Source organism: Danio rerio, chromosome 10 (genome assembly GCF_052040795.2).
Source record: "Danio rerio strain M-AB ecotype USA chromosome 10, GRCz13ab, whole genome shotgun sequence".
NCBI lineage: Eukaryota > Metazoa > Chordata > Actinopteri > Cypriniformes > Danionidae > Danio > Danio rerio.
The window spans coordinates 45,088,022-45,114,833 of NC_141030.1; the positions used below are offsets into that span (position 1 = coordinate 45,088,022).

General features: G+C 31.8%; 1 protein-coding gene across 5 annotated transcripts in view; it reads left to right on the forward strand.

Moving 5' to 3' along the window:
• Window positions 1-243: 243 nt before the first annotated feature.
• Window positions 244-26,812, forward strand: part of adrb3b (adrenoceptor beta 3b) — a 28,953-nt gene continuing 2,384 nt past the window's right edge. Inside the window, exons 1-3 of one of the 5 annotated variants that reach the window (XR_015500536.1) lie at window positions 244-657; window positions 6,430-8,395; window positions 8,612-8,795. Coding sequence is in view for 4 of the 5 variants with exons in the window: in XM_087269760.1 (XP_087125886.1) it covers window positions 6,534-7,787 (1,254 nt within the window). In the remaining variant the exon portion in view is untranslated. 5 annotated transcript variants of the gene reach the window in all.

A 26,812-nucleotide genomic window follows, 5' to 3' on the forward strand; every position in this document is an offset into this window, starting at 1 on the left:
ATTAACATGGACGTCTCCACAAACCATCTGTTGGTTTTCTGTGATGTCGCAAACTCACTCTGACAGCATGTTCAGAGATAAATGAAACATGCCACAAGATGCTGCGAAACATTGTCAAGCTCCGCTTAAAAGTGCCAGAGGGCAGCAGCCAATGAATGATGGCAAATCTGTCTGACAAACACAACTGCACCGTTGCATGACCGTCCGTACGCCTTGAACTCAGTGTAAACAAAACCAAAACAAAGATGTGGCATAACAGGAAGCATGCAACGTTCAAGAACAAAGACTAAATTGGGTAATGTCATTGTACTTGGCTGATATATAGAGTTAAGAAACATAAGACTGAACAAAAGTGGCCTTATTATTTAGGGAACATACTGAAACGCATTTGCATGCTAAGGTCACGTTTTTGATGTGCGATCACAAGCGATTCATCTGTAAAGACCATACATGCTACCACAGGAAGTTGACAATAAGGTGCCCGCCGCAGACCACACGTCCTGCATCCTTCTGAACACCGTGTTCACATCGAGATTGAGGCGTGGGAAGGTACACAGAACAAGAGCGCACGATAATGGATGATAAGAGTTTGGAAGAACTTCTCAACAAGCCTGAATTATTGAGGAGGAGGATTTGAGGGAGGAAGATCCAATCTGGGTAAGCTGGAGGACATTTGTTTTATTAGCTACTTGATTAAAGGCATTTCTACACTCAAAACATGACATTTGCTGTTCGTTCAAACTACTCATTCTGAGGTAAAGCAACACAATTCTTGGGTTTTTAATGGGACAACTTAACAGTTTTATATTCAATCAACTTAAATTTGTAAAAACTAATAAGTTAACTCAACTCCATGTTGTTCCAACACAAATCGATTGTGTAGAAACAGCATTTTTAAAAGTGTATATCAGCCGTTTTTAATAAGCGTGTGCGTTTAGATCCAGTTCTGTTTTGCATAAAATGCATTAATTAAATGGTATCTGCAAATGGCTGTAAACATCAAGAAAATATTGTATTAAAATGACTACTTATAGCACCAAAACAATGCATTGCAAGTCAAGCTGAGGCTTTCAAAGTCTGCAGGTTATGCAGAAATTGATTTGTTATTTCATAAATGCATCATATTTTCCATGATGATTGGCTGTATTTCAGCACATAAATGCTTATTTTGATATGCCCATGCAGCTGCAGATATCTTTATAATAATTTATAGTGCAAAAAAAGCAGAGTTTGACATCTGAAACAATATAAATGTCCGTAATCAATAATTAAAAACAATCAAATCAATTATGGATCAGCAAGAGGTACATGATTGTCTGAAATTATAAGTTGTCCTGGTAAAAAGTTGGCTAAAACTGCATTATTACTTTATGAACGCATCAACCCTCATTTTTAATTTTGGCACATAGATATGTTTCCTAAAATACATCAAGCAAACGTTACTGTATAATAAAATCATTAAATATAGCACAAAAAAACAATGCATTGCAAGTCAAGCTGAGGCTCGTGATCATCTATAAGTTGGAGTTTAGCAGAAATTGATTTGTTACTTCATAAATGCATCATATTTTCCATGATGATTGGCTGTATTTCAGCACATAAATGCATATTTTGAAAGACCCATGCAGCTGCAGGTATCTTCGTGATAAGTTATATTTCATAAAAAGCAGAGTTTGACATCTGTAACAGTATAAAAGTCCGTAATCAATACTTAAAAACAATCAAATCAATAACACATGGCACTGATAATGCATTATAGATCAGAAAGAGGTACATGATTGTCTGAAATGATAAGTCATTTTGGTAAAAAGTTGGCTAAAACTGCATTATTACTTTAAAAACGCATCGAACCTCATTTTTAATGTTGGCATGTAGATATGTTTCCTAAAATACATCAAGCAAACGTTACTGTATAATAAAATCATTAAATATAGCAGAATAAACAATGCATTGCAAGTCAAGCTGAGACTCTTGATCATCTCAAAGTCCAGGTTACACAGAAATTGATTTGTTGCTTCATAAATGCATCATATATTCCATGATTGGCTGTATTTCAGCACATAAATGCATATTTTGATATACCCATGCAGCTGCAGGTATCTTTATAACAAGTTATATTGCATAAAAAGCAGATTTTGACATCTGAAACAACAAATGTCCGTAATCAACAGGTAAAAACACTAAAAATCAATAAAAAATTGCACATATAATGCATTATAGATCAAAAAGAACTATGTGATTGTCTGAAATGATAAGTCGTCTTGGTAAAAAGTTGGCTAAAACTTCATTATTACTTTATAAACGCATCAAACTTCATTTTTCATTTTGACATGTAGATATGTTGCTTAAAATACATCAAGCAAAGGTTACAGTGTAATAAAATGATTAAATATAGCACAAAAAATGCATTGCAAGTCAAGCTGAGGCTCGTGATCATCTTAAAGTCTGCAGGTTTAGCAGAAATTGATTTGTTGCTTCATAAATGCATCATATTTTCCATGATGATTGGCTGTATTTCAGCACATAAATGCATGTTTTGAAAGACCCATGCAGCTGCAGGTATCTTCGTGATAAATTATATTGCATAAAAAGCAGAGTTTGACATCTGAAACTAAATAAATGTCCGTTATCATTACATAAAACAATCAAATAAATAAAACATGACACTGATAATGCATTATAGATCAGAAAGAACTACGTCAATGTCTGAAATGTTAAGCCGTCTTGGTACAGAGCTGGCTAGAACTGCATTACTACTTTATAAACACATCAAACCTCATTTTGGCATGTAGATATGTTTCTTAAAATACATGAGAAAAATGTTACTGTGTAATAAAATGATAAAATAAAGCACCATAAACAATGCATTACAAGTCAAGGTAATATGAAATACCCATGCAGCTGCAGGTATCTGCATGATAAGTTATACTGCACAAAAAGCAGAGCTCTGAAACAATATAAATGTCCTTAATCAATACGTTAAAACAAACAAATCAAGAACACATGGCACAAATCATGCATTATGGATTATAAAGAGGTACATGATTGTCTGAGATAATAAGCCCTCTGGGTAAATCGTTGGCTAAAACTGCATCATTACTTTATGAAAGCATCAAACTGGGCACGTAGATATGTTTTTTTTTTAAATATACATGCACCAGCGGCTTTGTTTTTGCAACTTTATACTACATTATATGCAGAGTGGCACATTAACCACTGAATTGCATCAGCAACACTGAAAATAACAGGAAATATCAAGAAGATGTAAGATGTTGCATAAATAATGCATTATGGATCAAGACGTCCATGCACAAACCTTTTTATCTCAGATGAAAAGAATATGGGTAAGCTGGCTAAAATGCTTTTGTTTACGTAAGAAATCAAACTTTCCATATCAGTCATGTACAGTGCTCAGCATATATAAGTACACCCCTCACAAATCTCTCTTTTAAATTCATAGTTTTAATAGGAAGCTGTACAATATTATATTTGTGCATATACAATGGATTAGTCAGTACTGAAGCCAAATCTGGAGCTTATCTATAAAAAATAACTTATGATAACTCTCCAAAAACTAGTACAGCCAAATTTATATTATAGAAAAATATTAAATACAAATTTTAAAAGAGGAAAAAAAATCAAGAGAAGCGAGAAAAATAATATAGTTAAAATTTTGTAGGTTGTAATGCAATATTTTGCTTGAATTTAATTATATTATATATCAATTTCTAAATATGTTTGGTGACTAAAATATTATTTTAATAAATAAATCTGTTTAAATTTGTTTTATTTAAATGCACCAAAATACACTGCCTATATTCACTGAGAAATGGAGACAAATATTCATTTTCATAATGAGGTGTACTCTATTATGCTGAGCACTGTAAATATTTCAATTTGATTACATTCATGAGGAGTAGATAAGGATATAAACAACCACAAAGTTCCAAATATCATGAAAAAAGTACAAATAAGTCGTTAAAATATAGGCGCATGTAATCTTCTTGATGACAAGAAGTCTAGTTAAGCTGGCTGAGATTTACGAGTTACTTCATGAAGATCCAATTTTCCATATTAGTCTCTTTTATTTCATCACAAAAATAAAGATTTAAAAAAAATATCATAGCAGTGGATTTGTTTTAGTGAAACTACACTCATAAACAGGTGATGTGCTACTTTACATTTTATGCAAAGTAGCTGAAAATTTCAAGATATTACTATAAAATCAATAAAATCTTAAAAAATCAATAAAAAAAAATGGATTTGATTTAAGGTCATAAGCTCGAATCATTATAAGCATGGGGCAATAACAGTTTTCAATGTATACCGCGGTTTGGAAAAGTCAAGGTTTTAAAAACGCCAAAATTTTCTGCTATACTGTTTCTAAGGTATGTGTAAGAGTTTTTATTTACTTTTTTTTTTTTTTTTTTTGAACAGCAGTATCTCCAGCAGTAAAGATCTCCAAATATGCCATTTTAAATTGTAAAGAAATCTGTGTATTTGCAACAAATAAACACAGCAGAAGTCAATGATTTATTTGAATTATTTAGCCTGACATGTTTACTCAGGGTATCTGCAGGGCCTTAAAACGTCTTAAATTTCAAAAACCTAGTTTTAGACCTTAAAAAGTCTTAAATCCACTGAAATATTGTGTTGTAGGTCTTAAATAATATTTTAAACGGGTCTTAATTTTCCATGTAAAGCCCCAGTTGAAGTCAGAAATATTAGCCCCCCCTTGATTTTATTATTATTATTTTTTTTTTATATTTCCCAAATGATGTTTAACAGAGGAAGGAAATTTTCACAGTATGTCTGATAATATTTTTTCTTCTGGAGAAAGTCTTATTTGTTTTATTTTGGCTAGAATAAAAGCAGTTTGGAATAAAAAAAAAAAAAACATTTTAAGGTCAAAATTATTAGCCCCTTTAAGCTATATTTATTTTCGATAGTCTACAGAACAAACCATCATTATACAATAACCTGCCTATTTACCCTAACCTGCCTAGTTAACCTTATTAATCAAGTTAAACCTTTAAATGTCACTTTAAGCTGTGTAAAAGTGTCTTGAAAAATATCTAGTCAAATATTATTTACTGTCATCATGGCAAAGATAAAATAAATCAGTTATTAGAGAGATGAGTTATTAAAACTATTATGTTTAGAAGTGTGTGGAAGAAATCTCTGTTAAACAGAAATTGGGGGAAAAATAAACAGAGGGGCTACTAATTCTGACTTCAACTGTATATATATATATATATATATATATATATATATATATATATATATATATATATATATATATATATATATATATATATATATATATATATATATACCCAATTGGGTCAATACCCATCCAATCATTTTTTGATTTCATATATATTTCAAATATATTTCTATAAAAGTTAAGAAACATTTATTTATTAACTCTGTTTACTTATTAATATGGTTTAATTATTTTCTTTACAATAATTTTTTAAAATGTTTTTTAAGGTTTTAACTTGGCCATTAAAAAAATCTTTAGGGTTTAGCCTTGTCAAAGTCTGAAATTCCATTCATTATGGTCTTAAAATGGTCTTAAGAATGTGTTTAATTTGACTTGATGAAACTTGTAGAAACCCTGTTACTGCTCCAAAATATTTTAAATGTTTCTCAAAATTAAATATATTGGTGTTCAAAGGGGGAAAAGTTTTTTTGTTTTTTACCCAGACATTTAAAAAGACTATATTTTAGAACAGTAATCACAATAATGTGAAACCGTGATATTTTTATGCAAGGTCATCATACCCTCAGATTCTTATACAGGCCCATGCCCAATTAGAAGTCTCTGTAATTTGGCTTTTATTTTATTTGTTTAATTTTTTACATCATGAAAGCATCAAACCTTTCATGTGGACCTATTTCAATACGCAGGAGCAACTTTGTTTTTGTAAAGCTTTGCTATATGAATAGCTGGAAATATTAAGAAAACAATGTGATGCAATTACTTAAAACTACAATATGATACTGCTACTACTACAAATAATGCATTATGGGCCATTTAATGACCTCAAAGTCTGGATAAGGTTGGGTAAAACTGATTTGTTACTTTAAGGCATCAAACATGCCATGTTGGTCTGTGTTATTTTCAAGACGCTTCATTTTTGTACAGAATTAAATGAAAATGGCCAAGAAAAGAATGCAATAAAGTGTGGTACAAATAATGCATTATGCGAGATCTCAAATGACATGAAGTCAACATCTACTGAACGCTCCTCCTTCTAGCGCACGAAGACAAATAAAGTCTTGGCCAGCTAGTTAACTAACAGTCTGAGAGTTTCCATGCAATAATGCCTCATGTTTATAAAGCCCATGAACTTACAAAATGTCCGAGCTGCTGATAAATCTTTGATCTTCAACATGAACTCACCTGGAATCTGTTTCTTGCAGGACATTATCCAAGCATGCAAAGGACTACAGAAGTCTTTAGCAGAATTTTGGGACTGACTAATCCAGTGTCTATTTCTCTTGATCACTGAAAGCTTCCTCTCAGGATGAGCGCCAACACCACCACCCTGATTCCTGAAGATGTCAAGCCCCTGCTGGTTCTTCCTCTGGCGTTGGTCATCTTCTTGACGGTGATTGGAAACCTGCTGGTCATCCTGGCGATCGCCCGCACCCCTCTCCTCCACACCACCACCAATGTCTTCATCATCTCTATGGCATTCGCTGATCTCATTATGGGCTGTGTGGTCCAGCCTTTAGGACTCAGTATGGTGGTGGCTGGGAAATGGGTTTTGGGGAACCCTATGTGTGACCTGTGGACGTCTTTAGACGTGTTCTGCGTCACCGCCAGCATTGAGACATTGTGCGCTATCGCTGTTGAGCGATACATTGCGATTACCAGACCTCTGGAGCATCAGGTACTGTTGGGAAAACGCAGAGCCGGCTACATCGTATGCATGGTGTGGATCGTGTCATCCTTAGTGTCCTTCGTGCCAATAATGAACCATAATTCTCGTGCAAATTATTTAGCAGCAAACGACTGCTACAACAACTCAGAGTGCTGCGATTTCCATACTAACCAGCACTACGCCATCTTCTCCTCTGTGGTTTCCTTCTATGTGCCTCTTCTTGTTATGGTGTTTCTGTACGGGAAGGTGTTTGCCATTGCAAACAAGCAGTTGAAACTCATCGGTAAGGACAGACTTCGTTTTCTGAGCTCTTGCAATGAAGACTCTTGTGAAATTCCTGAAGGTTCGGCTCGAAGTTACAGTCGGAGAACAACAAAGCATGTCGTGAAAGAACACAAGGCGCTCAAGACTCTAGGGATTATCATGGGCATCTTCAGTCTCTGTTGGCTGCCCTTCTTCATCTTCAATATCATCAAAAGTTTTAATCCTGAAGTGCCAACACAGCTTGTGTTTCTCTTGTTGAACTGGCTGGGCTACGCCAACTCAGGCCTGAACCCAATCATCTACTGCCACAGTCCTGAGTACCGCAACGCTTTCTTTAATCTCTTAGGGTGCAAAAAACCCAAGCATTTTAACCAAACCACCGTCAACAAACATCTACAAAGCCTCACCTCGTGCATCCAGAGCAACAGTTCGGTAAGAATGGATTGCATGGGTCACAAAGATCCAATTGCACGGGGCGGGAACACATGCTCTGACATGAGCTCAGTTTTAAAAGGAGAAGAGGTAGAAATACAGCCTCACAATGACTCGACAATGACGATGATCAATCTAGCAGAGATGTTGAAGGTAAGAGGGAACAAATCACAACCGTTAAATAGTAAAACTGTTTAAGATAGTAAGGTATGATGGGGTGATTGCTCACCTAAGTGTTTGGAGTGTCGTCTTTGTGGGTGGAAAACAGATTAACATTGAAACAAACGAGAAGCACCATTCAGAAATCTTTATAAGCCACATATCTGGCAAGCTTATGGATTTTGAAGTAGCTCTCAAATGGTCTTTTACCATCTTTGATGCACATTTACTAATTTAACAACTATTGTTGATGTTGAAGATTCTATATTACATGATTCAATACTTATTACTTTCATACATTTGGCATGTCCAATATCACGGTACTAAAGCCAACCTGACATATTGTCAATATTAATGAGCAACATTTCACAACAATCACTGGTCAATTAAAACAATTATTTCAGAAAATATTCCCAGGACCACAGTTTGAAAATCTACTGTGTTTGGACAGAACTGTGTGTAGGAATAGTAGAGGTGTGAACCTATACTGGTCTCACGGTTCGGTTACGATTATCATGCCATCGATTTGGTTCAATTCGATATCTCGGTGCATCACAGTGAATGACGATGCTTTCCATACACAGTGTTATATTTTGGGGGGAGGCTATAACAAGCTGTCTGGTCACACTTTACAATAAGGTTCATTAGTTAATGTTGCTTAATGCATTTACTAACATGAACAAACAATGATCAATACATTTACTACAGTATTTGTTCATGTTAGTTAACATTAGTCATGCTAACTCACGGTGCATTAACTAATGTTAACAAGCATAAGTTTGGATGTTAATAATACATTAGTAAATGTTCAATTATGATTAATAAATGATGTACATGTGTTGTTCATGATTAGTTCATGTTAGTAAATGCATTAACTAATGAAGTGTTTCCATCTGTCTGTATAAACACACAGACACACAGCACCACACTGTTTTTCATTCACACACATACACAAACATAGACAACACCAAACAAACACACACACAGTTAAGCCCTCGCAATATGCGTTTAGCTGGGAGAGCTTGCGATAAGCAGAGCAAAAGAAAAAGAAAAAAAAAGAAAAAAAGAAGCACTTTTCCGCGCGAGCTCTCTCGGCTAAACACAAATTGCGAGGGCTTAAAGGGAGCAGAAACACAATGTTTTAGGCATTGCAAACGGCGATGGCACATTGCAGGTCACTTCAGAAGGCGTGAATTAATTTAGCTAAATTGCGAAATGGTCATCTTCCGGAAATATTACCAACCATATATCAGCTAATGTTTTCCCTCTCTCTCTCTCTCTCTGTTTAAAATTGTTGGTAAATCGCTCTCAACAAATATTTTTCTTCCTCATCCCATAATGCACAATGCATCGGCCTACGGGAGCTGGATTAGTCCAAAAAGGCACAGTATATTGTAATTTTTTTGGATTTTACAAATTGGATTTGTGTATTTTTGTATTGTGTTTTGAACTTGCAAATTGGATTTAGTAAACGTGAATTGTGTTGTGGATGTATGAATTTTATTTCGTAAATGTAATATTTTTGAGACTGATCTGGCTCCATAGTATCCCGTCACATTTGCATGCAAAAAGTGCAAAGTTAAACATGCGTTGTGTGTGTCTGTGAGTGCACGTGAACTTTATAACAACATTGTGTGTGACTCATTGTTGCAGAAAGGCTTGAATCAACTCCACAACAAATACATTAAATAATCATTGGGAAAGTTCTTTCTGTAGTATTTCTCACAAGTGTTACGTGAGACCTGCTTCCTTCATGTCTGTCACTGTTCTGTTTATCTGACACAGCTGAGGAAGAGATTGAGGCACACTCTGACAGACAGGTGAAAACGGTGGGCGGGGAGAACTAGCAGTAAAGGTACAGGCCACAAAAACAGCTACATAGTGTTCAGAGCAAAACATTCAATATTCTGAAAGGTATGTGTGTTTTTAGCTGAAACTTTACAGACACATTCAGGAAATATAAAATACTCATCCTAAATATTGAAAAAGGTGTTCTTTAACTAAAACTATTAAATGAAATAAGTTTATTATAACTAAAATAACCAATATAAAAAATATATTTAATTATATTTTATAATTATATATAATTATATATATAAATTATATTTAAAAAAAAGTAACTTTAAAACCAAACCAAAATACAATTTCTAAACCTTTAGACAAAAAATAAAAATAGAACAGAAAATATAAAACTAATAACATTCAACCTAGTCATAAAAACTAATATATTTACCCAATACTCAGCAATACTGATTTAATATACACTTGTATTCTAGCAACTAGGGCTGTTTGATTTGGGGAAAATCTCTAATTGCAGATATTGTGATTGCGATTTGATTTACGATTGAATTCAAGCTTCAAACTGGTTTTAATTTAATTCAAGCTTCAGCTCAATAATCTGTGATCCGTAACGACAGCTCTTAAAAATGACCTGTTTTGTTCGGTGTCTGGGACTTTAAAACCAAAATATTCCCATATTACAAATGCTGTTTTTCTTTGATATTAATTTGTCTATTAATGTTTCTGAAGCAGCAGATGCTATAATCCCACTTTGTTTTCTTTTTTTATTATTGTGGGCGCATTTTAGTTGCGCAGTTCCGATTGGGCAGAATGAAAGTGTGCTCACTCAATTGGCTGGTCACATAGCCTCGGTCAGATCACACATTTTCAGCACGATTTCCATGACGTGTCGTGGGTAGTCGTAAACGACAAACTGACGTCATGACAAGATTCAATCGTTTCTTCTCAACGATTGACAACCAATACCATGTCTGCGATGCCTTGCAGAAAGTCCAGCATGTTTGATTTTCTGAAGCCGAGCTGACTGGTTTTGAAGCACTTCGCGATGGCAATTTGATTTCAATTAATCGCACAGCCCTATTAGCAACTTACAAATGAAGCACACTGCAAACAATATCATAAGAGCCAATAACATATGCAGTACACAATGTCAAATACTCAGTGCCAACACAATGTCCTGATGACCGTAGGGCAGAAACTGGGAAAACAAAAAATAATTATCATTAGAGGTAGTGCATTTATTATGTTTGGGATTTAAAGGTCTATTGAAGTGCATTTTTAATTTGATGGTTGACGTAATCTAACTGAAACAGAGAGGGCGGGACATAAAGTAGCTCCTCCCCTAGTGTTTTGTTTTTATCACAGCTCTGCCAGTGACTGGTTGATCTCAAGCGCATCAAATGAAAAGCAAATGAGAAGAAGGGGGCGGGGCATGTCAGATACTAAAACAGCAGTTGATTGGTCAGAAGATTTAATGAGAAACTGAAGTACGAGTTGATGTGAAAAAAAAAATGTTAATCCATTTAGACGGAGGTGGCAAACTTCAAGATTAGGATGTTTACACTAGGTTTATATCTTCTAAACGCGAATGTTTTGGAGCACACTAGCTTATAGATTTCCTTGAAACAAACATACTGATACAAACATTTAAAAAAAACAACTTTATTTTAATTTCACAGGACCTTTAAGTTTATGCATAAAATAATAGTAAAGACGTAATCAGGCATGAGAAAGCCACAATTGAAACACTCCCACGCCCACCATTTCCATGTGGGTGCTGAATGCGGATTGTTAGCTTATAACTTTCACATTCATAACAGCATTTCTGCTTCTCACACTTCCTCTTGATGAATGGCTTGAAACCAACAAGGGCCAGTGCTGCTGACGCACGCAAAATAAAAGATGGGTATAGCCAATAATCAATTCTGCTTTCATAATCAATCCAATTTTAAAAACATTAATAAAAATATAACACTTTTACTTTATTAATTAATTGATAATTGAGTTCATTTATTTGTATGAAATAACAAAAAGAAGATGAGGAAACCAAACAAAAAGGTTTTATTTTCACTGGGAAAGCGTCTAAGAAACTAGTCTGCCACAGCATGTCAAATCAATTTTTTCAATGTACTAATATCCTGAATGAGGACTTGAGGTGATGATTGCACAAAACAGGATATAAATCTACCACTTCCCCTCAAACGGAGAACAAGTTTGCCACCACATGCAGTTTTGTCAAGATTTGTCCCAATTTGCATTGTATTTCTATGTTCATAGACCTAAAAACCTCTTATCGTTTACCTCATAACATTTTAAAATACTCTGGGGATATGATCAGACCCTCAACAACTGATTAGCACAGCACAACCAATCAGTTCAACATGTTTCTCAAGTGTCTGAAATTAGTGGAGATTTTCTGAAGTGTGAGTGAATGCTTACCCAATAGTAGTGGGAAACCCAGGGGTCTTATTAGTTTATTACCTCATTAATGTGAAGATAATAATAGGAGCCAAAGGTGTGCCGTAAGCGTGTCTTATAACACTAAATAGGCCTCGTGTTCAAGCTTATGCCAATGAGCTCGCATTTTAATCTTGTGGCCAGCTTAATTTTTCCATTAAGTCATATTCCATTCGATAGTCCTTTTATTATGGAGCCAGATCAGTCTCAAAAGTAATACATACAAACACAATTCATAAAATCACAAGTGAAAATCATAAATATTTTCACCAATTGAATTGGATTTGCGTATTTTTTTAAAAACTTTTGTTGAATTTCCGAACTGGATTTGCATGTTTTTGAATCGTGTTTTGAATTTCCGATCTGGATTTGCGTATTTTTTAATCGTGTTTTTAATTTACGAATTGATGTGCATATTTTTTTAATCGTGTTTTGAATTTACGAATTGGATTTGCATATTTTTTTAATCTGTTTTGGAATTTAGGAATTGGGTTTGCGTATTGAATCAATTTTAAATTCATGAACTGGATTTGCATATTTGTGAATCGTGTTTTGAATTTACGAATTGATTTGCGTATTTTTAAATCTTTTTCAATTCACGAATTGAATTTGCGTATTGAATAATTTTTTTAGTTCATAAATTGGATTTGCATATTTGTGAATTGTGTTTTAATTTTTTGAACTGGATTTGCGTAGTTTTGAATCATGCTTTAAATTTACGAATTGGATTTGTGTATATTTAAATCTTTTTGAACTTACGAATTGGATTTTCACATTTTTTAATAATTTTTTTGTATTTATAAATTGAATTTGCGTATTTTTAAATCATCTTTTATGAATTTACAAATTAGATATGTATTTTTGAATCACACTTTGAACCTATGAATTGATTTGCGTATTTTTGAATGTTTTTGAATTTACGAATTGAATTTTTATATTTGTGAATTGTGTTTTGAATTTACAAACTGGATTTGTGTATTTTTTAATCTTTTGAATTTACAAATTAAATTTGTGTATTTTTTGAATTTATGAACTGGATTTGCATTTTTGTGAATTGTGTTTTAATTTTACGAATTGGATTTGCTTGTTTTTTAATTCTTTTTTTTTCTATTTACGAATTGGATTTGCATATTTTTGAATAATTTTTTGTATTTATGAATTGGATTTCATTATTTTTAAATCATTTATCCTTTTTTAATCCGGGGTCGCCACAGCGGAATGAACCGCCAACTAATCCAGCAAGTTTTTACGCAGCGGATGCCCTTTCAGCCGCAACCCATCTCTGGGAAACATCCACACACATTTACACAGACTCATACACTACGGCCAATTTAGCCTAGCCAATTCACCTGTACCGAAAGTAGAGAGAGAATTATGATAGACTACCTGTCAAAAAGTTTGATGGATTGTAGCCCCGCCCCCTAAGGCGGGACTTCCGGTCTAAGCCCCGCCCCTTTTATATAAACTTTATAGTTCCGGTAATTAGATTCTTATCGGTTTAATATAAAATAATAGTTCCGGTAATTAGATTCTTATCGGTTTAATATAAAATAATAATTCCGGTAATTAGATTTTTATCGGTTTAATATAAAATAATAATTCCGGTAATTAGATTTTTATCAGTCTAATTAAATTAATAGGCTATTTCCAGGTAATGAAAATATTGGTAATTAAATTCTAATCAAACAGAAATAAAATTATTATTATAATAATAACGGTAATTAAATTACTGTTATTAGAACCATTATTTTATATTTTTAGTTATTTGACTAAATTATATTATTATATTACAATATATTATATTATATTAAGTTATATAAAATTAATATTTTATTAAATAAAATTATGTATTGTATTATAATATATTATATTAAGTTATATTAAATCATTATTTTATTAACTTATATTGTAATTATACCATATTATATAATATTATTATATTATATTATTATTATAATATTTATATTAGATATTAAATTAAATTATATTATATTATATATCATTATTATTCTATTCTATTATATTATATTATATTATATTATATTATATTATATTATATTATATTATATTATATTATAATAAATAAACTATTAACATAAACATTTCTTTATGTTCATACCGATGTTTCCTCTGTGTCTCAGTCTGGGCCTGAGCGTGTGAGTGAGTGATGATAAGGAAAACTTTGGATAACATCCCGTCAAGTGCTTGTGAAAGATAGATTTATATCAGATGTAGAATATGTATATCTGATTGTATGTGTTGGGTGTCTCCCACTAACTACTATATGTTGTTAGGTGATTAGAAAGTGTACTGATATCTATATGTCCATATGCAGTCAACTGTATGCATATGTATGTGTTTGTGTGTGCGTACGTGCGTGCGTGCGGGCTTTGTATGCTTGAATCCAACGACACAGTATTTACTAAAAATACTCATTAATAGGTTATGTTGTTTTTCAAATTATTACTACAATAATACATATTTTAAGACACACAAACATTTTGATGTATCTTTGTCGGAGTTTTAAATTAAAATATGTTTACAATATTTTTTGTCGCCTTAGTCCCTTTTTAATTCCTGGGTGGACACACCGGAATGAACCGCCAACTTAACCAGCAAGGTTTTGCGCAGCGTATGCCCTTCCACCCGCAACCCATCTCTGGGAAAATGTTTACAATATTAATCCAGTAAATAACACATCTTAATATTTATTGACAATAAATTGTCACACCTTTTAAAACAACGTTATCTAAAATGTAATATTCTAAAATGTTGAAAAACACAGATGTAAATTCAAGTTGTCTTTATAATTAATGAAAACTTTTATTATGAAAAACAATTTAAAATGAAAGTTTTTCCTTTGACTAACATGTTTTCAATTTATTTACATGCATGTCCTGTAATTTATGGCACACATTGTAATACAGTTAATCCAAAGCCTAATGTTTTGAGCACTGGTCATCACTGGTGTTGGTTTAAAAAATCAACATAAAATATTTACTAAAAAGGACTTATCAGTCTTTAGACATTATTGTTATTTCTGTTTCAAAAGATAAATAAAATGTAATTTTATTACAATAAATTGTAGTAATTGCATTACTAGACAACTTAGTTACTGAATTTTAAATTCAAACTGTTTTTAATTCATTGCAAATACTTGATCATATAAAGAGAAATATGTTAATTATACTGAATAATGAAATAACACTGATATTTATTTTAAGAAGAAAATTGGCTCTCAGTTTATCTAAAAACAGTACAGCTCCAGCCCTTAGTTAAATCTACTTAATGTTTTATAGTAAAATTTTCTAGTTTAACTACTGAATCCACTATGTACATGTTCATACAATAGTGTCAAATCTAGTAAGTTTACAATTTTGTCAAAATTAGTCAAGTTTAAAAGTAGTTCTTGAAAGTAGACTGATTACTTTTTTACAGGGTAAATGATGCTTTTCTTCTACCAATAGATTTAATCAAGATTATTGTCACTACACACAATTTGTTGGGAGTGTATATGTTTCTTTAAACAATGTTTTTTATTGGCAAACACATTTTCAAATAATCAAACTAAAATCTAACGGAATGTTTTTCACTCTGAATATAAAAGCTTTATCTGTGCATTTCACTTGGAAAAGTGATGTTTAAAATACTATTCATTAAACTTACTGCATGACTGGAGTTTTATTTTTTACAAACCAATAGCATTGACCTAATTCATGCTTTTGATTTTCCACTCTGTAGCAGTTTTTCAACACAAAATGTAAACGTTTTATGCATGTGCTAAAAATCTGTAATTTTGCACCACTGTCAGAGTTTGTATGTAACAAAGCATACATGTTTTTAAAACTGTCAGTTTTCAGTTTTTTCTTTTTTCTGGAGTTTTTAGGAACAACAATGTTTCATTTGTGGGGGAAAGAAAAAAAAAGTGATGTTTTGAAATACATTGGTTACACCAATATGGTGTAAAGGTTAGAAGTTGGGGTTTCATCCAGACGGCTGGGGCTCAACACCTGATTTTTTAATGCTTTTTAACCTCTAAAGTGTCCCAAGTAACATTAATAACAACACTTAGCCACAATTATTTGTATCGCAGTTGAAGGCTACACTTAATACTGCCAGCAAAACACAATAATAACAAAGAGTAAACACTTTCTTATTTTAAGAATACTTTGCAGTAAACTTTAATGCATTAGTAAGTTTATTTTATCCACCTTCTGATGCAGAATGTTTTTGAAACATTTAATTATGTTTTTATGACCACGGGCATCTCACCAAAATATTTGACCTAATCAAGTAACCAGTGCTGCAGTTTTTAATCACAAAATGTCTTTACAAACTTTTTTGCGTATGTGTTAAAAGTCTAATTTTACACAACTCTTATAGCGTCCGTTACAATGCATACAGTAAATGTCACAATAACCATTTCTACTGCCAATTATCTTTTGGTGTCTAATTCTTCACAATAATTTTTCACGAGAACTATGAAACTACAAAGGCAAGGCAAGGCAAGACAAGGCAAGTTTATTTCTATAGCACATTTCATACACAGTGGTAATTCAAAGTGCTTTACATAAACAGGAATAAAAGAGACAACTATAAGAAAAATAAAAACAAATAATGAAAAAATAAAAAAAATGATAAAAACAGATCAAATGTGTTAAAACAAGTTATAAAAGAATGAAAAGAAGAGAAAAACATATTAGTGTGATCTGTCAATAGTGCGATCTGTCTACAAAACTAAAAGAATAGTTGCCACTAAATCTGCATTAATATCTTGTTCAACAGTGTCTAATGTACTGTGTATTAAAACTGTATTCTTTTGAACTGTCATGAAAGTTTGCGTTGTGAATGTTTTGGTTTTAAACCAGAGACAACCAACAATATTATGTATACCTTTTGTTCAAATACTTTTTCAAATGAAAGATAAATTATGAAATTGTATGTCAGTGCATCTTTAAAACTAAATTGGGCAAAAAAAATTTAGGTTGTCTTTCTAAACTGACTACAAAACCGTTATACATGAGAACTGTGTGTTATTGGGTTGACTTAAACGTTAACCAATTTTAATAAATGTTCTACAGTTTATACATTTGCTTTAAACAAGTGACCAGTCCTTGACACACTATGCAACATTCTAATTTTCTAAATATTTAAATATACATTTGGCATAAATACAGGGCTTTAATCAGTTTTGACAATGTTTCTATGATTTGTTTCACACCATCATGTTTTGCACCTAGCTCAATTTTTAACTTTTTTACAGGAAAGGCATAGACACTTGAGTTGATAAACTTTTATTTCAAGTAAATATACACTGAAATAGAGTAGTACATAACAAACAAACATGGATTGCATTACCATAATAAAGACAAATTAACTAAGAAAAAAAAATACATTTATACAGTCATACATTGAAGAAAAAACAGGGTACACCAGAACAATAAAGACATTACTGAATATTACCAAACAACAAAGAAACGCTGCTAAAAGCATTCTGTCATGTCCTAGTATGTGGCTAGTCATAACTTCCACAATCTCAGCAATATTTGTTATTTTGTTTTGTGAAACCAGTGACACACAAATATCTGTTATATATGTGGACATACATAGAACCTGCGTTACCCCCCATCTCATCACTCAATTCAGTCAGCACCTCCAGAATTTTTGTATTGGTTGCACAGACAGCACCATTGTTATGAAAACACAGGTGTGTCAAATGATTTATCGTAACGGCCCATGAGTTCAGGTCCCTCTCACAACGTCCATTTCTCTCTTGAGATTTTTCACACGTTTGCCATCTCCGTACAATCATGTTTAGAATCACACACATCATTAATGATCTTCTCCAGAAGAAAAACCATATGGTCCCTATAATGCTGTTTAAACATGTTGTCCACAATAGACCTTATTTGACAATCAAAAACAGGGTTGCACTCGTACTCGGGCCTTTCATGCGCATTATCGTCAGTATTTTGAGAACAATAGCAACCAACCATCTTTGCATGGTGGCTGTCAGAAAAAAATCTGAAAATATTTTTAAGAAAACGTTTTCTTTAATCACAATACAAAGTTTGACCCATAATCTGTGTAGATCATATAAAGTAGTACCTTAAAGATGCGGCCTGTGTCCTTAAACAGCGATAGTTTAGCCCTAATAGTTCAGTGCAAACAAGACCAAAGTAGGGGCTGTGGTCCTCAAAGATAGTACCTTTTTATGTCTTTAATCTTCTTTCTACTCCTGATCAATTGGTTCTTGTAGAAAGCTTTAGGATCAGTGACTGTAGCCAGAAGCATTACTCCTTGGTAGCTAGAAGTAAAAATGGGTGCTTTATCTACACATTCAAACAGGCCCGCCCTCACTCACGGGGAGGTACTATGAACATCTGCTATGGTGTCATAAAACTCATGATAGTTGACATCTTGTCTTTTATTTAAGACATAGGCGTGATGATGTAGGGATACCTATTTTAAAAATAAAAATAAAGATACAGAGTCATACCGTAAATATATTCACAATGAAAGATTTTAGAGAACTAATATTATAGATTTTTTACATTTCATGGAAGTTTTAGGTTGACAAAATATAATGCACAGCTGAAGTCATCTCAAAACTCATTGCCAAAATGGACAATACAATTAATTTGAATGTTTTTAAGCAAATATGTACAGTCTTTTCAACATTATTCTGCAGTTTGAATTGTTCAATACAATTGTTTATTTGGTTTCCTATTTGGGCTCAAAGCAGTCACATATTTAACTGAAATTTGCATCTTTCATGATAGTGTTCTTTTTCAAAGAATGATTGAGAAGAAATAGGATTACATCTACACTTGCATATTCTTTTTAGAATTTAAGTGAACTATACTTGTAAGAAAATACAATTAAATTTATGAAATAACCCATATTCCATAACTTATTACAATGCCTTTGAGGTCAAGAAAGAGATCAAGTTTAGGAGCCATTACCTCATAATTGGTTATTAGATAAAAGTTATTTTAAAAAGTCAAGTTTGGTTAAAAACCTAGGCTTTCTTAAATTTGTTCTGTTAAAACATAAAGAAAATTTTAAAAATCAAGTTATGCATTATACGTTCTGGAGATATATAAACATACACTTTACCCATTCTACTATTCTACTATTCTACCATACTACTATTCTCATAAGTTGACAGGATGTATAAATAAAAATGTTATAGTTAGCTACTTATGTGCTTAATGTTTACTGCTGTCACACCTGAAATTATACTTTTACAGTATACTCTATACTGAAAAGAATTCAGTAAACATGTAAATATTGACAGTATTCAGGTCTTTTGTCTAGCTGCATGTATACTTTTTATGTTTTTGTGATTTCATTTTAATATTTTCTCACTGCAGTAAGCAGTTAAATTTGTGTTATTATAAGATTACCGTCTTTTATAAAGATTTGACATGTTCGCAGTTCATTTCAGTTAAGTCGACTCAAACTAATTTATTCTCTGTCTTAATACATGTGTCTATAACATTATGTAGAAAAATAATGTGCCCAATTAATCAAAGGGTGTCAAAATAACTACTAACCAAATGTACTTAGAACACGTACTGTAATAAAATTGTACGCGAAAAACAATGACCAACCATACTGTATAGGACAAATAACTAAACACTTTCTGTTTGTATAAGTTTAAATATACTTAAGTGAGGTTTAAATTTATTTCTGTGCGGCATCTAAATAAAATTATGTGAATGTGTACACAGACAATGGACTGAATGTATATTTTCTTATGAACTGCTTAACAGAAGTGTACTGATAGCAGACTTACTGGGGTTGATGTGTATTGTAGAGCTCAATGTGACAGGACATGACTTCTAAACAATCGAAGAGCATGTCTGACCAGTTTGATGGAATATTGAAATGAATGTCAATTACATAGTAAATAACATTAATTTAAGCAGCTTTGTCGTTTTGTTAGGAGTGAGGAACTTTTTTTGAGAATAAATAAAATTGAAAGTTGTGAAAAAAAAATACTGTTTTTAAAAAAGTAATGAAGTAAAAGTAAACATTAATTTTAACTGTACTCAAGTAGGGTACAAATCATAAAAGTTGTACTTAAGTACAGCAATCAGCTAACATTGTTCAAACATTGTTCGAGTACTTTACATCTGTGATATTGTAACTATTTCAAAGACCACTCTAAAATGTTGCAATATACTGTAAACATGTTCATCGAAAGATTGTCGTACAAAAAGTCAGTTATATGTAAGTTGTATGCTTACATCCTGCCCGATACATTAAAATATTAAAGATTTACAGCAAAACAAAATGTTTGTCTCAGGAAGTGCAGTTCTTTACTGATATGACTGTCTGTTTTTACAAAACAGCATGACATGTACTTTTGTATATTTCTAACACTTTTACAATGTTGCATCGAAGTTGCTGAATAGTGAATAAGAAAAACACTTTAATATTTCAATTTGTGGAAACATTCCACAAATCTCAACCAAACAAGTTAGAGGTGTCAGCTTTACATACCCTGACACATATTTACCTTTCAAAATGCTAAATATTCAATTAGTACAATCAGAAGTTTTAACTATTTACCAAAATGTCAAGCACATGATGTTTAACTAAATGTATCAGCTTTTTATTTCAACTTTATAATAAGTATATCACTAAAATTATAGGCCAGAAAATAGATTTAGTATCACATAACATTAAAAAAAAAACATCTTATTGCTACTCTGCAACAAACATAAGCAAACGGTTTTGGTACCCTTTGTATAAAATTGGTGAATATTGTTATTCGTAGATTATCTGATGGTAAAGTGTATGTTTATATATCTCCAGAACGTATAATGCATAACTTGATTTTTAAAATTTTCTTTATGTTTTAACAGAACAAATTTAAGAAAGCCTAGGTTTTTAACCAAACTTGACTTTTTAAAATAACTTTTATCTAATAACCAATTATGAGGTAATGGCTCCTAAACTTGATCTCTTTCTTGACCTCAAAGGCATTGTAATAAGTTATGGAATATGGGTTATTTCATAAATTTAATTGTATTTTCTTACAAGTATAGTTCACTTAAATTCTAAAAAGAATATGCAAGTGTAGATGTAATCCTATTTCTTCTCAATCATTCTTTGAAAAAGAACACTATCATGAAAGATGCAAATTTCAGTTAAATATGTGACTGCTTTGAGCCCAAATAGGAAACCAAATAAACAATTGTATTGAACAATTCAAACTGCAGAATAATGTTGAAAAGACTGTACATATTTGCTTAAAAACATTCAAATTAATTGTATTGTCCATTTTGGCAATGAGTTTTGAGATGACTTCAGCTGTGCATTATATTTTGTCAACCTAAAACTTCCATGAAATGTAAAAAATCTATAATATTAGTTCTCTAAAATCTTTCATTGTGAATATATTTACGGTATGACTCTGTATCTTTATTTTTATTTTTAAAATAGGTATCCCTACATCATCACGCCTATGTCTTAAATAAAAGACAAGATGTCAACTATCATGAGTTTTATGACACCATAGCAGATGTTCATAGTACCTCCCCGTGAGTGAGGGCGGGCCTGTTTGAATGTGTAGATAAAGCACCCATTTTTACTTCTAGCTACCAAGGAGTAATGCTTCTGGCTACAGTCACTGATCCTAAAGCTTTCTACAAGAACCAATTGATCAGGAGTAGAAAGAAGATTAAAGACATAAAAAGGTACTATCTTTGAGGACCACAGCCCCTACTTTGGTCTTGTTTGCACTGAACTATTAGGGCTAAACTATCGCTGTTTAAGGACACAGGCCGCATCTTTAAGGTACTACTTTATATGATCTACACAGATTATGGGTCAAACTTTGTATTGTGATTAAAGAAAACGTTTTCTTAAAAATATTTTCAGATTTTTTTCTGACAGCCACCATGCAAAGATGGTTGGTTGCTATTGTTCTCAAAATACTGACGATAATGCGCATGAAAGGCCCGAGTACGAGTGCAACCCTGTTTTTGATTGTCAAATAAGGTCTATTGTGGACAACATGTTTAAACAGCATTATAGGGACCATATGGTTTTTCTTCTGGAGAAGATCATTAATGATGTGTGTGATTCTAAACATGATTGTACGGAGATGGCAAACGTGTGAAAAATCTCAAGAGAGAAATGGACGTTGTGAGAGGGACCTGAACTCATGGGCCGTTACGATAAATCATTTGACACACCTGTGTTTTCATAACAATGGTGCTGTCTGTGCAACCAATACAAAAATTCTGGAGGTGCTGACTGAATTGAGTGATGAGATGGGGGGTAACGCAGGTTCTATGTATGTCCACATATATAACAGATATTTGTGTGTCACTGGTTTCACAAAACAAAATAACAAATATTGCTGAGATTGTGGAAGTTATGACTAGCCACATACTAGGACATGACAGAATGCTTTTAGCAGCGTTTCTTTGTTGTTTGGTAATATTCAGTAATGTCTTTATTGTTCTGGTGTACCCTGTTTTTTCTTCAATGTATGACTGTATAAATGTATTTTTTTTTCTTAGTTAATTTGTCTTTATTATGGTAATGCAATCCATGTTTGTTTGTTATGTACTACTCTATTTCAGTGTATATTTACTTGAAATAAAAGTTTATCAACTCAAGTGTCTATGCCTTTCCTGTAAAAAAGTTAAAAATTGAGCTAGGTGCAAAACATGATGGTGTGAAACAAATCATAGAAACATTGTCAAAACTGATTAAAGCCCTGTATTTATGCCAAATGTATATTTAAATATTTAGAAAATTAGAATGTTGCATAGTGTGTCAAGGACTGGTCACTTGTTTAAAGCAAATGTATAAACTGTAGAACATTTATTAAAATTGGTTAACGTTTAAGTCAACCCAATAACACACAGTTCTCATGTATAACGGTTTTGTAGTCAGTTTAGAAAGACAACCTAAATTTTTTTTGCCCAATTTAGTTTTAAAGATGCACTGACATACAATTTCATAATTTATCTTTCATTTGAAAAAGTATTTGAACAAAAGGTATACATAATATTGTTGGTTGTCTCTGGTTTAAAACCAAAACATTCACAACGCAAACTTTCATGACAGTTCAAAAGAATACAGTTTTAATACACAGTACATTAGACACTGTTGAACAAGATATTAATGCAGATTTAGTGGCAACTATTCTTTTAGTTTTGTAGACAGATCGCACTATTGACAGATCACACTAATATGTTTTTCTCTTCTTTTCATTCTTTTATAACTTGTTTTAACACATTTGATCTGTTTTTATCATTTTTTTTATTTTTTCATTATTTGTTTTTATTTTTCTTATAGTTGTCTCTTTTATTCCTGTTTATGTAAAGCACTTTGAATTACCACTGTGTATGAAATGTGCTATAGAAATAAACTTGCCTTGTCTTGCCTTGCCTTGCCTTTGTAGTTTCATAGTTCTCGTGAAAAATTATTGTGAAGAATTAGACACCAAAAGATAATTGGCAGTAGAAATGGTTATTGTGACATTTACTGTATGCATTGTAACGGACGCTATAAGAGTTGTGTAAAATTAGACTTTTAACACATACGCAAAAAAGTTTGTAAAGACATTTTGTGATTAAAAACTGCAGCACTGGTTACTTGATTAGGTCAAATATTTTGGTGAGATGCCCGTGGTCATAAAAACATAATTAAATGTTTCAAAAACATTCTGCATCAGAAGGTGGATAAAATAAACTTACTAATGCATTAAAGTTTACTGCAAAGTATTCTTAAAATAAGAAAGTGTTTACTCTTTGTTATTATTGTGTTTTGCTGGCAGTATTAAGTGTAGCCTTCAACTGCGATACAAATAATTGTGGCTAAGTGTTGTTATTAATGTTACTTGGGACACTTTAGAGGTTAAAAAGCATTAAAAAATCAGGTGTTGAGCCCCAGCCGTCTGGATGAAACCCCAACTTCTAACCTTTACACCATATTGGTGTAACCAATGTATTTCAAAACATCACTTTTTTTTTCTTTCCCCCACAAATGAAACATTGTTGTTCCTAAAAACTCCAGAAAAAAGGAGCCAACGTTAAGTAACTTTTGAAAACTGACAGTTTTAAAAACATGTATGCTTTGTTACATACAAACTCTGACAGTGGTGCAAAATTACAGATTTTTAGCACATGCATAAAACGTTTACATTTTGTGTTGAAAAACTGCTACAGAGTGGAAAATCAAAAGCATGAATTAGGTCAATGCTATTGGTTTGTAAAAAATAAAACTCCAGTCATGCAGTAAGTTTAATGAATAGTATTTTAAACATCACTTTTCCAAGTGAAATGCACAGATAAAGCTTTTATATTCAGAGTGAAAAACATTCCGTTAGATTTTAGTTTGATTATTTGAAAATGTGTTTGCCAATAAAAAACATTGTTTAAAGAAACATATACACTCCCAACAAATTGTGTGTAGTGACAATAATCTTGATTAAATCTATTGGTAGAAGAAAAGCATCATTTACCCTGTAAAAAAGTAATCAGTCTACTTTCAAGAACTACTTTTAAACTTGACTAATTTTGACAAAATTGTAAACTTACTAGATTTGACACTATTGTATGAACATGTACATAGTGGATTCAGTAGTTAAACTAGAAAATTTTACTATAAAACATTAAGTAGATTTAACTAAGGGCTGGAGCTGTACTGTTTTTAGATAAACTGAGAGCCAATTTTCTTCTTAAAATAAATATCAGTGTTATTTCATTATTCAGTATAATTAACATATTTCTCTTTATATGATCAAGTATTTGCAATGAATTAAAAACAGTTTGAATTTAAAATTCAGTAACTAAGTTGTCTAGTAATGCAATTACTACAATTTATTGTAATAAAATTACATTTTATTTATCTTTTGAAACAGAAATAACAATAATGTCTAAAGACTGATAAGTCCTTTTTAGTAAATATTTTATGTTGATTTTTTAAACCAACACCAGTGATGACCAGTGCTCAAAACATTAGGCTTTGGATTAACTGTATTACAATGTGTGCCATAAATTACAGGACATGCATGTAAATAAATTGAAAACATGTTAGTCAAAGGAAAAACTTTCATTTTAAATTGTTTTTCATAATAAAAGTTTTCATTAATTATAAAGACAACTTGAATTTACATCTGTGTTTTTCAACATTTTAGAATATTACATTTTAGATAACGTTGTTTTAAAAGGTGTGACAATTTATTGTCAATAAATATTAAGATGTGTTATTTACTGGATTAATATTGTAAACATTTTCCCAGAGATGGGTTGCGGGTGGAAGGGCATACGCTGCGCAAAACCTTGCTGGTTAAGTTGGCGGTTCATTCCGGTGTGTCCACCCAGGAATTAAAAAGGGACTAAGGCGACAAAAAATATTGTAAACATATTTTAATTTAAAACTCCGACAAAGATACATCAAAATGTTTGTGTGTCTTAAAATATGTATTATTGTAGTAATAATTTGAAAAACAACATAACCTATTAATGAGTATTTTTAGTAAATACTGTGTCGTTGGATTCAAGCATACAAAGCCCGCACGCACGCACGTACGCACACACAAACACATACATATGCATACAGTTGACTGCATATGGACATATAGATATCAGTACACTTTCTAATCACCTAACAACATATAGTAGTTAGTGGGAGACACCCAACACATACAATCAGATATACATATTCTACATCTGATATAAATCTATCTTTCACAAGCACTTGACGGGATGTTATCCAAAGTTTTCCTTATCATCACTCACTCACACGCTCAGGCCCAGACTGAGACACAGAGGAAACATCGGTATGAACATAAAGAAATGTTTATGTTAATAGTTTATTTATTATAATATAATATAATATAATATAATATAATATAATATAATATAATATAATATAATATAATATAATAGAATAGAATAATAATGATATATAATATAATATAATTTAATTTAATATCTAATATAAATATTATAATAATAATATAATATAATAATATTATATAATATGGTATAATTACAATATAAGTTAATAAAATAATGATTTAATATAACTTAATATAATATATTATAATACAATACATAATTTTATTTAATAAAATATTAATTTTATATAACTTAATATAATATAATATATTGTAATATAATAATATAATTTAGTCAAATAACTAAAAATATAAAATAATGGTTCTAATAACAGTAATTTAATTACCGTTATTATTATAATAATAATTTTATTTCTGTTTGATTAGAATTTAATTACCAATATTTTCATTACCTGGAAATAGCCTATTAATTTAATTAGACTGATAAAAATCTAATTACCGGAATTATTATTTTATATTAAACCGATAAAAATCTAATTACCGGAATTATTATTTTATATTAAACCGATAAGAATCTAATTACCGGAACTATTATTTTATATTAAACCGATAAGAATCTAATTACCGGAACTATAAAGTTTATATAAAAGGGGCGGGGCTTAGACCGGAAGTCCCGCCTTAGGGGGCGGGGCTACAATCCATCAAACTTTTTGACAGGTAGTCTATCATAATTCTCTCTCTGAAAGTCTTTGGACAGTGGGGGAAACCGGAGCACCCGGAGGAAACCCACGCGAATGCAGGGAGAACATGCAAACTCCCCACAGAAACGCCAACTGAGCCGAGGTTCGAACCAGCGACCCAGCGACCTTCTTGCTGTGAGGCGACAGCACTAACTACTGCTACACTAAAAATGCCTCGTCATTTTTAAATCATGTTTTGAATTTACAAATTAGATATGTATTTTTGAATCACA